At 32.0% G+C, this 14851-nt stretch overlaps 2 protein-coding genes and 1 non-coding gene across 4 annotated transcripts; 2 read left to right on the forward strand and 1 right to left on the reverse strand.

Moving 5' to 3' along the window:
- The first annotated feature begins 149 nt into the window (after positions 1-149).
- On the forward strand, positions 150-221 carry TRNAW-CCA (transfer RNA tryptophan (anticodon CCA)). The gene has a single exon. It is a non-coding gene; the product is annotated as a tRNA-Trp (tRNA).
- Positions 222-976: 755 nt separating this feature from the next.
- Positions 977-5318, forward strand: LOC145619347 (protein FAR1-RELATED SEQUENCE 4-like). Of its 2 annotated transcripts, none has more exons than XM_081674026.1 (4): positions 977-1177; positions 2370-4543; positions 4642-4719; positions 4880-5318. In XM_081674026.1, the coding sequence occupies exons 2-4, from the start codon at positions 2501-2503 to the stop codon at positions 5012-5014; spliced, it is 2256 nt and encodes a 751-aa protein (XP_081530152.1). In that variant the 5' UTR covers positions 977-1177; positions 2370-2500; the 3' UTR covers positions 5015-5318. The 2 variants fall into 2 exon arrangements, with proteins under 2 accessions (XP_081530152.1, XP_081530160.1); XM_081674034.1 differs by having other exon boundaries at positions 4663-4719.
- A 4068-nt stretch (positions 5319-9386) lies between these two features.
- Positions 9387-12661, reverse strand: LOC145619362 (zinc finger protein WIP3-like). The gene is made up of 2 exons (XM_081674044.1): positions 11969-12661; positions 9387-10417 (listed from the first exon to the last, which is right to left on the reverse strand). Exons 1-2 carry the CDS (start codon positions 12650-12652, stop codon positions 9971-9973), a joined length of 1131 nt encoding a protein of 376 aa, XP_081530170.1. The 5' UTR covers positions 12653-12661; the 3' UTR covers positions 9387-9970.
- Between the last annotated feature and the right edge of the window lie 2190 nt (positions 12662-14851).

The following is a 14851-nucleotide window of genomic DNA, read 5'->3' on the forward strand; positions in this document are numbered from 1 at the left end:
GAGTAGCTGTGACTTTGCCAAGTGTCATCCTCGCTGATATTTAGACCCTCCCTTTTTAGACATCTGGTTTTTATGTCTAGGATAAGATTTTTTACAATTAGCATGATAATAATGGTATTGTATAATTTTACAAGTGAATTATACAATGAGGATCCGTGGCGCAATGGTAGCGCGTCTGACTCCAGATCAGAAGGTTGCGTGTTCGATTCACGTCGGGTTCAATTTCCCGATCCTCGCACGGATAATTTTTTTTTTTTTTTTTTTTTTTTTTAAGGCCTCAAAGTTTCAAGTTTATGGGTTTAGAATTAAAGTGGTCACACTCACCTTATTGATTTGATCAATTTTAATGTGTTCCATGATCTAATTATAGATATTTGATAGAAGATTTAAATTTACACTAGTATAAGTTTTATATTTACTCCACCCACACTGCATACATCACCCATGTAAGGTATGTCGTATTATCACATACTCGTTTTTTAGATTTGTTGAACTTAATTGTTACAGACTTATAAAGTACGAGTACAATCTTTACTCTTTAGCTCTAGTTAAATTATCTTGAATCAGACACCAGTAATCCACAACCAGTTTAAATAAACATTATTGTAACACTATTCACGCTTGCCAATGCAATGTATATATAACTAATATCTTTAATTACCAATTTTAACAAGATTTCACGTGATTACTTATTTCATTTAGCTACGAATTAAGAAATCATCTCAAATTGAAAGTACGTTTAAAGTAAAAAAAATTATAAAAAAAAAAAAAAAAAAAACTCAAATGTTGCTTATTAAAACAAAAGGGGAATTATATATTGATAATCAAACTATTTATTGACAAAGACATCAAGTTTAAACGTGTCAATTATTTAAACCAAACAAATACCACCAGTTTTAAGAATGTAAGTGTGACTGTGTGACCTCCAGATACAGGCAGTCATAGTTCATACAGCAAAGCATGGGAGAGTAGGATGACTAAATTGGGATTTTGGGCGTATATCATGTATATGTGTATTATGTACCCAAAGGCCAAAAACCCTTTTAGACTAAAATCAAGCAAAAGCCCAACATTTCATCTCCTTTCCTAATTTGGAATTAACACAGATTTAATCTCACCTCCCCTTCTCTCTCTTTCTTTGATTTCTCCGGCAATTCTTCCTCCCAGAGTGTCCCAGGTATACTTATATATTCCCATTCCAAAGTTCTCATCTTTATGCATAATATCATGATTTTAGATACAAATGTAGTAATTTCTTCATAATTTCTTCATTACCAGATTTGAATTGTATTATCATGTTCTGGGTTTGCATTAATTAGTTTTTGCTATTTGTATGATTGAGTTTATTATTAGTTGAAGTGCTGTTTTCTGAAAATTTTTATACTGTATGCTCCTCTAAGTCTCTTGAATTTGATTTCTTCTATTTCCAATAAGGTGGTAGTTGACGAAAATTCCCAAATTTTTAATCCAGGAGGTTCTTCCCCATTTTATGAACCCTAGATTTCAAAGTTGCAACATTGATTTTGTGGGTTTTTTTGTTCTTTTCAAAACTGTACGTTTAGAAGAAGAAGTATTATCAGAATTTAGGAGACTTTGTTCTAATTGATTTTTCTTGTGTTAATGTATGAATATGTATTGTAAGCTGGTGCAAATTTATCTGGAATTGCCCAACGGTAGATTTTAATAAGGAAGTTTATATGTAGTATAGAATTCAGGTGAAAGGAACGGCGCCTAAATGTGCAAGCTAAACTTTGAACTTTCCCTATTACCATCCCATTAGAGCTTCTAACCTACTCAGTGGGTAAATACTAAATACTCCTTACTATAGAGGAACTTGACTGATGAATAACTAACAATAGTAGTTCTACCGTGTTTCATTAAAGTGAGCCTTATGGTATGTTTGGATAGAGAAAGGGAAGGAAAGAAGGGGAGGAGAGGGAAGAATGACGAGTTTTCCTCCAAAATCTCTCCATTGTTGGAGAGATCAATTTCTTCAATTTAATCCCTCCAATTCTTTTCTTCCCTCATTTGTTATCCAAATAAAAGATAATTCATCCCTCCATTTCCCTCATTTAGAGGGAGTACAATTATTCTTTGTTGCAGATGGCCGGATTTATGAAAAGGGGTGGTTTTCAGATAAATTAGCTATTTAGAGATTCTGTTTTGTTTGCTAGGTCCGTAAGAGTGCGGAAAATGTTAGTAATTAGTTAGAATTTCACGTGGTAGACAGATTCTCAGAACTAAATTTCTCCTGTTTTAATTTCTGTGAAATTTGTCCCTGATATTGGTAGTTTGTTTTGATAGTTTTACACCCTTTTTTCTTTAGAACTCTCGATGTGAAACATGTTCTTTTTCTTTATCCATTGCAGGCTCGTCAAGGAATAATGTACTTTATGGAAACTCCATTTGGCAAGATAATGGCTGTAAATGGGTGACTGTTATCTGATTCTCATATTGAGCTGCATGGTAGATGTGGGAGTATTGGGAGTTTGATTGCTAAATGGAACCTAACGCTACCATGGCTACCTCAGATGTGGAGCCTCATGAGGACATGGAGTTTGATTCGCACGAGGCAGCATATGAATTTTATAAAGAATATGCCAAGTCTTTGGGATTTGGAACTGCTAAGCTGAGCAGTCGCCGTTCAAGGGCTTCAAAGGAATTTATTGACGCGAAATTTTCATGCATAAGGTATGGGAACAAGCAGCAGTCTGATGATGCTATTAATCCTCGGCCTTCTCCCAAGATAGGCTGTAAGGCTAGCTTGCATGTGAAAAGAAAGCCGGATGGAAAGTGGTATGTGTATAATTTCGTAAAGGAGCATAATCATGAACTTCTACCTGCACAAGCGCATTTCTTCCGAAGCCATAGGGATTTGGACCCACTGAAGAATGATGTTCGATTGCGCAGACGCAAAATCTTAGCTTCTGTGTCCAAAAGATTCAGTGCGTATCAGAATGTTGGGTGTTTGGACAATCTTAAAAGAAGCCAACATGCCAAGGGGCGGAGTCTGTCTTTAGAAGCTGGAGATTCACAAATGCTGCTTGATCTTTTCATGCAAATGCAAGAAGAGGATCCCAAATTCTTTTATGCTGTGGATTTGAATGAAGAGAATCGATTGAGAAATGTTTTTTGGGTTGATAAAAAAGGCTTAACTGATTATAGTTACTTTAGTGACGTAGTATCTTTTGACAGTACATATGTTAAAAACAACTACAAGATTCCATTGGTTTTGTTTGTTGGAGTCAATCACCATATCCAACCATTGTTACTGGGTTGTGCACTGATTGCTGATGAATCGGTGCATACTTTTCTTTGGTTGATACAGACTTGGCTCATGGCAGTGGGTGGACAACCTCCTCTAGTTGTACTTACTGGTGAGAATAATGCTCTCCAAACAGCTATTGCAGAACTTCTCCCTGATACTCGCCATTATTTTTCCTTGTGGCATATATTTGAAAAAATCCCTAAGCAGTTAGAATATATCAATATTTGGCTCGAAGATTTTGTCGAAAAGTTCAATCAATGCATCTATAGATCATGGACAGCAGAACAGTTTGACAAGATATGGTTGGAGTTGCTTGAAAAGTTTGAACTTCAAGATGACGAATGGTTAAGATCAATGTACGATAATCGTATCCGCTGGGTGCCACTATTTATGACAGGTGTGTCGTTTGCTGGGTTGTCCACCAGATCACGATCTGAATGTTTGAACTCTTTCTTCGATAAGTATATTAATGCAGAATCTTCTTTGAGAGATTTTTTAGAACAATATAAACTTCTATTATGTGATAGATTTGAAGAGGAGGCCAAGGCAGAGTTTGATGCATGGCATGAAACTCCTGACTTGAAGTCTCCATCTCCTTTTGAGAAGCAGATGTCCTGGGTTTATACGCATGAAATTTTTAAGAGGTTTCAGGTAGAGGTTCTGGGAGCTGCTGCATGCCATTTAAAAAAGGAAAAAGAAGATGAAACTGGCATAACATATACTGTTAAAGACTTTGAGAATAACCAGGACTTCATTGTAGAATGGAATGAATCAAGGTCTGAGATCTGTTGTTTGTGCCGTATGTTTGAGCACCATGGTTACCTTTGCCGACATGCTATCGTTGTTCTGCAGATGTCTGGTGTCTTTAGCATCCCTTCTAAATATGTATTGCAACGCTGGACAAGTGCTGCATTAAGTAGGCACTCCATCAGTGGAAAGCTGGATGAGGTGCAGGCTAAAGTTCGTAGGTACAATGATCTTTGTCGGAGAGCCTTAATCTTGGCTGAAGAAGGTTCTCTATCTATTGAGAGCTATAATGTTGCAGTATCTTCTATAAGAGATGGATTTCAGCAGTGTGGCCATGTGAATGGGTCTCTTGAAAAGGATTTGAGACCCAATTCTTGTTTAGATTATTCAACTAATTGCCATGAGGATGGTAATCAAGGTATCCATTCAAGATTATGTGACGCTGAGCCAGATATAAGATTGATTGAGACAATTGCAGTTCCTGAGATTGAAAGTGGCAACATCAATGTGAACAACACCAGAGGAAGGGTTAGTTTTATGGATACTACTTTTTAACACACACTGACATTCTTAGTATCAATGTTTGATACTGTTTTTAATAGACAACTTATCTCGATTTCTGATAGGGTGATTCATGCATTTTCCAGGATCCACTGGACCAAAATATTGCAGCAGTTGGACCTGAACATGGCTTTACTCAAATGGTATGTCAGATTTCTGCTCAAAATGTATCTTCTTAAAATTTCTCTCTTCAATCCTGATGTGTTGAAATAGGCATGCGTATCTAATTTTTGTAGTCTTATTGCCAAAGTGAATAGTTGTTGTTCTAAACCCTCATCACATCGGTTTACTTGTGCATGACAGGAAACTCCAAATACAAGGTCTGCACATTTACACAATATGTTTCCCGTACCCTTTAATAATGGAATGCCGAATATGTATCAAGGACCAGCACCAGGGCAGTTTCATCATGCACCATGGCAAGAAAAACACCTTTAACATTAGCTATTGAATGGAAAACAACACTGATTTCTGACATGAGCTGAAGGATGTAAAGCATCCTGATTTGGCTTCCATTTTCGTTTCGTAGTTCTGACCAAAATTTAGCCTTCAGAAAAGTTCAGGTATTACTAACTTAAGTAGGATTTCTGCACAATGTAAATCAAACTTTGTCCTCTCCGCAATTGTATAGTTACTTTACTGACTTCTTGTGCAACAGTGTTTTATGTAAGAGTAGGCAGAATGAGCTAGGTCATATATCTACAGATTTATACGGATAAGTGTACGAGTATAATAAATGATTATGTTAGCAATCAAATGTTTCTTGCTAGTAATTCTGCCATTTTAAAAAAAAAAAGAGGTAGTATGTCGTGCGAATTTTAGTGTTGGTAATTAATAGTTTGTTGTAAGTTGTCTTTGTTAACGTAATTAGACCCTAATAGTTTTCACTGGAACACTTGTTATTCCAGCCTGCATATTTGAACAATTCTAACTAAGCATTTGATGCTCAAAATCTTAATCAGTTGTCGTTGAGAGACCTAATATTCCAACACTAACTACAAATTTGTATGACTTTTATGACGCATGATAATTAGCAAGAATAACAAATTTAGAAACTAGACTTATCTTGGACTTGGAGGCTTGGAGCATGTAGTAAGATTATTGTGTCATAAGAATATTAGATTTGCCACATTAATTTCCTAAATTGTTGGTTAAGATTAGACCTTTTAGCCTGTAATCAAGGTAGTTGGCTAATTTCCAACAAAAGAATGAAAAAAGTATGTTATTGAAAAAAAAAAAAGGTTTGCTATGTTTTACTCTTTTTTTTTTCTTCTTCTTTATATTAACTTAAACTTATGTCTAATTTCTCACTCCAACCTTTAATTTTAAGGTTTTTTTCCTCTATCAATTCCGACAATATTTAGTGGCGGATCCCGCCTATTTGACTCTTTCTTTCAAATTCTCACTAATTTTTTTTAACCTTACTTTCCTCTATTTTTTCTCCCTTAGCTCGTTTGATGGTGAGCCCTAACTCATACACCAAATACACGTTAATTTGAACTTTGAAGTCTTGTTTTCATAATACATTTTCTGACCCTTTCCTTATTGCTTATAGTAGCAAATAGCAATGAGAATAAGCTGCAAAGTAACGCTAGTAATCTCCAATTTGATATAGCACGGAGTATAATCTCTATTCGGATTTGTAGGAAATTAATAAGTAGAGAAACTCGAGATAGATTGATACGTACACATCAATGTAAAAAAAGGAGGAGATGGAGGATGATTTCCCCAATTGATGACCATTCAATTCCTTATAGCCCCCATTCATTTGATAGGGTGTGGGGCCTTCCCCCGTAATTTATTGAAAAAAAAAAACAATGCAAAAGTAACATGTATATATACTGTAATTTAACTGGTCTATTTGCTAACCCTTGTAAAAACCTAGTTGAAGCATAGAACTTTAATTATTGCATGTTTTTGTGCAGCTAGGAGAACATTAAGGTATAGAAAATACACTACACGAGATCACTTAATCTGAAGTGTATATAGTACCAAAGTTGTTCTTTACTAAGGTGCTAGTACATATATTACAAATGGAAGTTAGGGAGCTTAAGTTAAGCATAGGATAGGGATAGGAAGGCTAGGAACTGAGGATCGTAGATTCATGGAAATGTTGCTAAGTCCATTATTAGAAGAGATGTAGTAAAATTACCCAAACACCATTCTATCTAACGCATTTTACACCCAACTAAACGGAGCCTGCCTAAATGTAAACAACGACAACTTAACCCGTGGTAGTGGAAATATCTTCTACTTCCGGATAGCGGTCTATTAATTTTAACAAATTGGAATTAGAAATTTCAATCATGAATCCTCTATTTTCTCACAATACAAAACAAACACCCCAATGTGACGAGTGTGTAGAAATGGGAAAAAGCATATAAAGAATAAAGTAAAAAGGTCCGTATGTATGTATTAGACAATCATTCTCTCAAGCTATTGCTATATTTAGGTCCGATTACTCTGAATTAAGAGTTGTTGGAGCCTCCTTTTTGGACTTTTTTCAACAACTCCTCGGGTACCTTTCTTTTGTACCAAAGTATGTTGTTAATTAGATTGCCTTTAATTAGTGAAACACTATTTCATTCTTTCTTTATCACCTTAAAGTGGGATTGTGCGTCGGACGGACTTTTTGTGTGTGTGTGAGTGTGAGAGAGACTGTGTGTTAGAGGGGTAATTAAAGGATGATTAGATGTAGAAATTTTAATTATAAGAAAATGTTAATGACATCATTATTACATGTAAATGGAGTATAGACTAATTACAAATTCTAATGACAAATCAACGAGGATTTGACAATTAAATGAATATCATGCCGTATACACATTATTTTGCCAATATTTTGTAAGTTTGGTTTGTATGTTTTGATTTAAGCCTTGTTCTCTTCACCTTAATTTTGCTGAACTGAAATTATTTTTACTGAACTAAAATTATTTTTGCTGAACTTAAACTATTTTTACTGAACTTAAATTAATTTTACTGAACTAGAATTATTTTTGCTGAACTGAAATTATTTTTACTAATTTTCTATTATAATTCTTCTTTAAGAAAACTGAATTTTAATGAACTGAACTTATTTTTACTGAACTGAAATTATTTTTACTGAACTGAAATTAATTTTACTGAATTAAAATTATTTTTAGTTAATATTTTTTTTTAAGGTGAATAGAACAGGACCTTAGTTTAGCATGCAATTTGATTTGGGTTAGAAAAACATACGACTACGTTATCGCGATTTGGTTGGAGTATTCACATACCGTAACAAATTAGACAGCAAACACTCATACTATCGTATTGGTACACGTACATCTCAAATCCAAAATGTTAGTCAATCCATTGTGGCCGTGTATCAGTCTTAGCTCATTCGTTCACACTAGATTTTCAACAATCTCATGAGATTGACACTCAATTTTGCTTATAAAATTAGATCCTTATTACTTACCTAAGCATACAAAGCACTAAGATCATGATGAAAATCAACATGTTCGTCACATATTCTTACTTTTAACAATTGACTTGATTTTCAAGTCAACCAAATGAAACTAAATTGACGCACTTGGTTTAAAATTTTAGTGGCTCAGTGCAAAATTTCCGATTTTTTTTTTCTTGCCGTATATTTAAATGCAATTGGTGAGACATCAACAATGTGATAATTTTTTCTTGAAAATAAGCTTTGTGGGAGGGAAAAAAAATTTAAAGCGCGTTTAGATCTTTGCAATTTTGACTTACCCCTTTATAAATCTTTTGGAAAAGGGTTTTGAATTGGGACTTTGGGAGCATTATTATTAGAGTATTTTGTAATCATTACATAAATTTATTTTCTCAATCTTGGACAGTTGAAATTTAAACCCTCAAATTCCAAATATTGAAATGTTATTAGTTGGAAGTTTTATTAGTTGGACAGTTGAAATTTAAACACTCATCCTCCAAGAATCAAAATGTTCATAATTTTTACAGAGTATTATTTGGGTTATTTTTATTTTTTATTATGAATTTCAATTTTCTATGGCTAATTTTTTTGAAGTTGGAAATTTATTTTCAAAGGCCAAATGACAATATTTTGTGGTAGATGCACTTTTTTGAAGCTAAATCATGCATGAGAAATTGATGATAATAAAAAAATCATCCTTTCTCAATATAGTAATAGTAGAATTAAGAATCGACATGCATAGTCCATAATAACGTTTTACAAATTCTATTATCAATTCCTTTCTAAAGAAAGTAATTAGCAAGAATTGTATAAACATATAAGTTCTTTTATTGCAAATAATAACAAACGGAGGTAGTATGTAATTAATCAATACTAGAATAAAAATAAAAAGAATTCCTTACGATTTTTCCCCAAATTTAATCGATATATGATTACCCTAAAAATATAACTTTGTAATTTCGTATAACTTTTATGAATGAATGTATCTTAATTTTAAAAATAAAATATTTACAAGTTCAAGAAACTTTAGATTAGATAATTTGCACAAATTAATTAAATACAGTACTTTGTAAGTAAAATTTGTCATAACTTGAGAAAGACTTGATAGAAATCAGGTTTGATGATGAGGTCATACATAGAATTGGTCTTCAATTTTGTCATCCAAAAGTTTATTTTAATACTCCGTATATGAAGATTAGGATGCACTAATCACTAATGATTAGGGTGAAATGATTAAACTAATGCACGCTAATCAAGAATATATATATATATATATATATATATATATATATATATATATATATATATATATATATATATATATATATATATATATATATATATATATATATATATATATATATATAAATCTAACCAATCACGGATTTTAATGTAAGATACAAAAGCTAGGGTTTCAGTTAATACAACTACTCCATATATGGGAGTATGTAGAAATTGCAATTAAAAAATTCATGAAAATTTTCAAGAAACTAAAATTGTTCATTGAAAGATACAAGATACAAGATACAAACCATAATGTTACATCAATTTTTGTTCGCGCTATCTAGGATGAATACAAAGTAATGATGAAGCTGATAAATTTTCTCCATTGGAGGAAAATTATAGCAAAGTTAGGCATCATGACCTAATTTCACTCATCTTTTATCCTAAGTTAGGAGAAAATTCTTCAGCTTCATCACTTTGTATTGATCCCTAACTTTATTCTAAGCAACAAGCAATGAAAACCATTAATAAACTTCTAATAATGCAATGCAAGTAATTGTACTATTATCTTGCTTATCCATCTAGCATGTGCTCCAAAACAAACCTCTCCTCATTCTTGAGAAATTTTTTGTTGTAGAGCACAAGCTTTGATAAGCTTAATAACCCGACATCATAAGCCTAAAAAAAATGAAGCCTTCTCGATGAAACATTAATTTTTGGTTAGTATATATGCGCGCGCACTAGTAACTAACTAGCTCCTCGTCTTCAGAGGAACCAGTAGTGATGCATTCTTTCTCTTCCTCGAAACCTTCAAGGGATGGATGAGGGGAATGTCCCTTACCAAAAGACCTTATATGGTCTTTGAGGGATCTCTTGTGCTTGAAATCGGAGCCACAAGTACAATACCAAAGTTTGCCACAATTCTTCTCATGAGTTCTCCAATCACCTTTAACCGCGAATGCTTTGCTACATTTCCTACACATGAAACCTTTGATGCCATGTTTTCTCTTGAAGTGAGTTTGGAGAGTCCTAAAATCCTTCAAGGGTTTTGCTCTTGGGTGGTTGATGTTGTTCTTGCACCCTTGCGCACAACAGTAGCATGGTAGCCTTAGCATTGCTGCTGGTTGTGTTCCTCTAAGTGATTCAGGTCCCTTTCTATACTCCGAACCATGTCCCCACATATGCATCTATAGCAACCACAAAAAGAGATGGACAAACATTATTTCTTTACTTTAGATTAAATCTTATTTATAAAATCAAAATTTTAATTTTAATTGTTTTAAGGTACTTAAAAATTAAAGACGTACAACGATAAATATACTCGTATATATAATGTCAATTTGAACAATGGATTTAATGATATGAAGAAAATATATTGCTTTTTATTCCTAGGTAAGGAACATGTGTCCTATTGACCTGAACCTCTTAATTACAGGTCAAACCAGCCAGTGGATATTGATTTTATTGTTAGACCAAGTACTACATGACAATGAAGAGAAAATTAACTATAGTCTTAGAGAGTAACATTTCGTATAGCAGCCGAAAAATAGGTTTTTGTACTACTAGTTCAGCAATGTAATTTAACTCGTCAAAATCTTTAAGAAAAAAAGTACGGAGTATAATGCAAGCTCATGATTATGTCCCACAAATAATACCCCTTTGTTGCAACTAAAAAGAAATTATTTAAGTATGTGAAAGCAACTATATATACATGCTAGAGAGTTGAGTGTGAACTTGTTGACATATATAAGTAGTACCTAGAGATATATTCTTACTCTAGCTACTATCTTGTAATTAGTCACTTGATATTAATAATTTCAGCTTACATCATTTTCATATTTCGAAGATATGTGCAGTGTTTTGTAATTATTATACATCACTTTATTTTGTGGCTGACTGTTCTTTTTATGTGAATGATTATCTATCAGATATGCTATTTTAAAAATAAAATTTTTAATATATAAAAAAAAAAAATCAAATTATGCACCAAATAAGAAGACTTTAATCTTATAATTATACCTAATGCCAATATCATCTATCTAAAGAAAAGCAATTTGATTAACATAATTTCAACGCATCATGAGAACACAAAACCCAACTAATGTGTGGAAAGCTACTAATGTTTTCTTCAATCTTTGTCTCATCTCTTTTAAGTCATATTATAAAATTCAAATATGACACAAATTAAGTTGCACCACGTACAATTAGAAAAGGATGTATAGTTCTCAAATCACCAAAAAAAGAAAAGGGTTCATAGTTATTAATTTCACTTTTAATTTTTTAAGCTTTGATGTATTCCAAATCAGTACTATTATGAAAACTATGTTTATATTCCAACTTGTTAATTATCAATTAACATATTCACAACCTTCATAATAATTATTGTTATGCGAAAAATAAATTGTTATGCAAAAAATAAAGAAACTAACTGTTGATAAAAAAAATATATACATAATTTTTTTTTCAACAAAAGTCACGACACATTGAATCAACCCTTAAAGTTGTGATGTATATAGACATCAAATACTATTTTGAAATTGATATTAATTTAGATTGCACAAAAAAGTATACATAAGTGGGTATGATTTATATTATATATACCTAACATTTTATATTCAAATTTAACTCCTTTGATTACTTATATGTAACCCTAAAAATTGGCGAACTTAGTAGTATATCATTTAAAAAAAAAATAAATAAATAAATAAATAAAAAAAAAAGGACATATATAAACAAACCTGCATGTTATTGTAGCGGTTGAAACTCTTGTTACAAATGGAGCAAGAAAATTGCATGGGTCCGATCAAGATTTGAGCTGGGGTAGGGATCCAAAACCTACTCTCAGTGTTAAATGATGATGAATAATCATGATCATTATTCATGCTAATTTTCTCTTTATGATCATCATTAATCATCATCATCATCATACTTTGATCATCTTCTTTTTGCTCTTCCTCTAATTTCAAACTCTTTCCCTCAACCACTTCATAATCATCATCAATAGACAAATCTTCATGATCATTAGTATTATTATTTGTAGTAAAAATACTACTATTACTATTATTATTATTATTACTATTAGGCAACCCAATGTGCAAGGCAACTGTAACCTTCTCCTCCTCATCATAATAATGACCACCCTCTTCTTCCTTCATGGCCTTTGCCTCACTAAGCCTACTCAAGAGGGGCAAAGTGATGTCTCGATCGAGATCGATATCACCTTCATCTTCTTCTTCAACTTGGTGTTGTTTGTAGAACAAAGGCAATTTCATCATCAACATCATGGGGTTAGTCATGAGCTTGTTATTATTATGAGTTTTTTGTTGTTGAATTGTGGAAGAAGAAGAGAAAGATGAGATAGTTGTTGGTGAAGGCTTAAGCCATTCAATGAAGTTTGGAGGAGATTGAAAGCACAAATCCATGTGTTTTACATGGTAGAAGCATAAGCTCCTTAATTATTAGTTTGTATCTTAGATCTCCACACTTAGGTAGGTATATATGGGGAGGTATAAATTCACCTTTTTGTGTGGGAAAAGGGCTTTTTTTAAAAAAAAATTAATTGATAGATGTCACTAATTATTAATGTCAATGGGAAGTTTTTTTCTTTTCTAATTTTATGTTTATTTTATTTAATCTCTTTTTTTCTTTGGAGTTTTCCTCTCTTTTTTTCTACCTTGAAGAGAGGGATATTAGTGGTGGGGTTAAGGATAATGACATGCAAAATCAAAGCTTTGGCTTGATAAAGAGAATCCTAGAACAAGCTGACCTTTTGCTACGCAAGATCTTTTTTATTTATTTATTTTATTTTATTTTTTTGTTGTTGGCCAATATCCATACATATACAATATGTATACACATTAAGAATGTTTTTATGCTTTATCTCACAAGTTAGATTGATGATCCAAAAACAGTACTCGTACAATAGTCAGGTTGATAGTGTAATTTGATTTGGACTTGACAATTAAATTGAACGGGGTAGTTAATGAGTTGATTTCTATAGAGATGATTTATTTGATTTTAGCCTTAAAAAAAGGGGTGCATGTGTATTGTGTAGTATCTAAAATTATAATGTTATTTGGCAGTTAGTGGACAAACTAAAATTAATATTTTGAAATTATTGTAAACAAAATAGGAAACAAAGGTGGTCTAGTCAATACCTGAAAGGATGTAGTAGCAACCTCAAAAATACTTAATTTATTATTCCAAAAATTAAATAATTAAAAAGGCAAATATATCAGCGTGCAAACAATATTAAATTTCACAAGTTTGTATTATAAAATTGCATGATGAAGATCTGGATTCTCCATATCAAAGAAAGGAAGAGGTGCACCTAGAAGTTATGGATTCTGATCCATACATTCAATATAAGCAGCTTGATTAAGAAGCATTAAATGACAAATTAGTCTTCTAATTAACTTATCCTTAAAGACCTTAATTATATGACCACAATAATTTAACATAAATGTCGTTATGCAAATGTTTGTTGGAGAATATTTTAATTTGTTTTGGAAATTCTGGTACATTTTCACATGAACCACATTCCATGTATGATTAAATATAAAAGCATAAGTATTATATATGGAGTACAAATATTCATATAATATGAACACATTTTATAGGTTATGCATTATATATATTCAGTAACAGTACAACCGTAAGTACATTACTGTCTCATTTTATTTCATGCATATACTCTGTAGTTCTCAACTGAACACTATGTAGCACTTGCTATATTTCGTAAGGTACTTTTTTTTTTCCAGTATTAGTAAGTTATATTTAATGATCTTCTAATAGATGTATCAGGACTCATCTATATTGAAATGGTAGGTCGGTATAAATAATATATGTACTCCTTAAAACCTTACCTGACGCTAAATTTAATTGTCACAATAATCAATATATATGTAGGGCATACATTCTAATATAATTTGTATTACACTGTTGCATGATTCATGTAAAGATTTAATATAGAGGTAATACCATAATTTTACCTCAAACCAACATTCAAAATTTTTAAAGTAATTTAAAACATCAAATTCAGATTGTGTTTCAAATTAAAACAATTGATTTTTTTTTTTTTTTTTTTTTTATTTTTTTTTTTGAAAGGCAAAACAATTGATTTCTTAAATCTAGGCCATTATTGTTTATAGTAGGATTCCATGCAAAAAAAAACTGATCATTATTATATTTAGACTCATAACCTTGTACTAAAAGTGGCCATTAAGGTTTGTCTCAGCATACCTAAACATGAATGATTGTTTATGATGATTAAGGTTTAATATGAGTACAAGGGTAAATTATCTGACAACTACAAAAATAAATTAACAAAGGTTGGAAATTGGATGACAAAAATAGAAAGGAGCAAAATACAAAATATCTTAGACCCTGTTTTGTTCACCTTATTTCCACTTATTTCAGGGTTGATAAGGGCCCTATTTTGTTTACCTTATTTTCACTTATTCCAGGGTTGATAAGTTCATATAAGATAAGTTCAGATAAAATAAGTTCATGAAAAATAAATTCAGATAAGTTGTGATAAGGGTTAACCAGGGCTACCCAAGTTTTCAGGTGAATAGAATACACCCTTAGTATTACATTGATGTTAGCTATCACTCAATAGT

Source organism: Chenopodium album, chromosome 3 (genome assembly GCF_948465745.1).
Source record: "Chenopodium album chromosome 3, dcCheAlbu1.1, whole genome shotgun sequence".
Classification (NCBI taxonomy): domain Eukaryota; kingdom Viridiplantae; phylum Streptophyta; class Magnoliopsida; order Caryophyllales; family Amaranthaceae; genus Chenopodium; species Chenopodium album.

What these genes read in the sequence shown, in the direction of transcription:
- LOC145619347 (XM_081674026.1), top strand. Translation starts at nt 2,501, where the DNA reads ATGGAACCTAACGCTACCATGGCTACCTCAGATGTGGAGCCTCATGAG. An exon ending in TGAACAACACCAGAGGAAGG is followed by an intron (nt 4,544 to 4,641) that starts GTTAGTTTTATG and finishes GATTTCTGATAG; the next exon opens with GGTGATTCATGCATTTTCCA. An exon ending in AACATGGCTTTACTCAAATG is followed by an intron (nt 4,720 to 4,879) that starts GTATGTCAGATT and finishes TGTGCATGACAG; the next exon opens with GAAACTCCAAATACAAGGTC.
- LOC145619362 (XM_081674044.1), bottom strand. Translation starts at nt 12,652, where the DNA reads ATGGATTTGTGCTTTCAATCTCCTCCAAACTTCATTGAATGGCTTAAG. An exon ending in ACCGCTACAATAACATGCAG is followed by an intron (nt 10,418 to 11,968) that starts GTTTGTTTATAT and finishes TGGTTGCTATAG; the next exon opens with ATGCATATGTGGGGACATGG.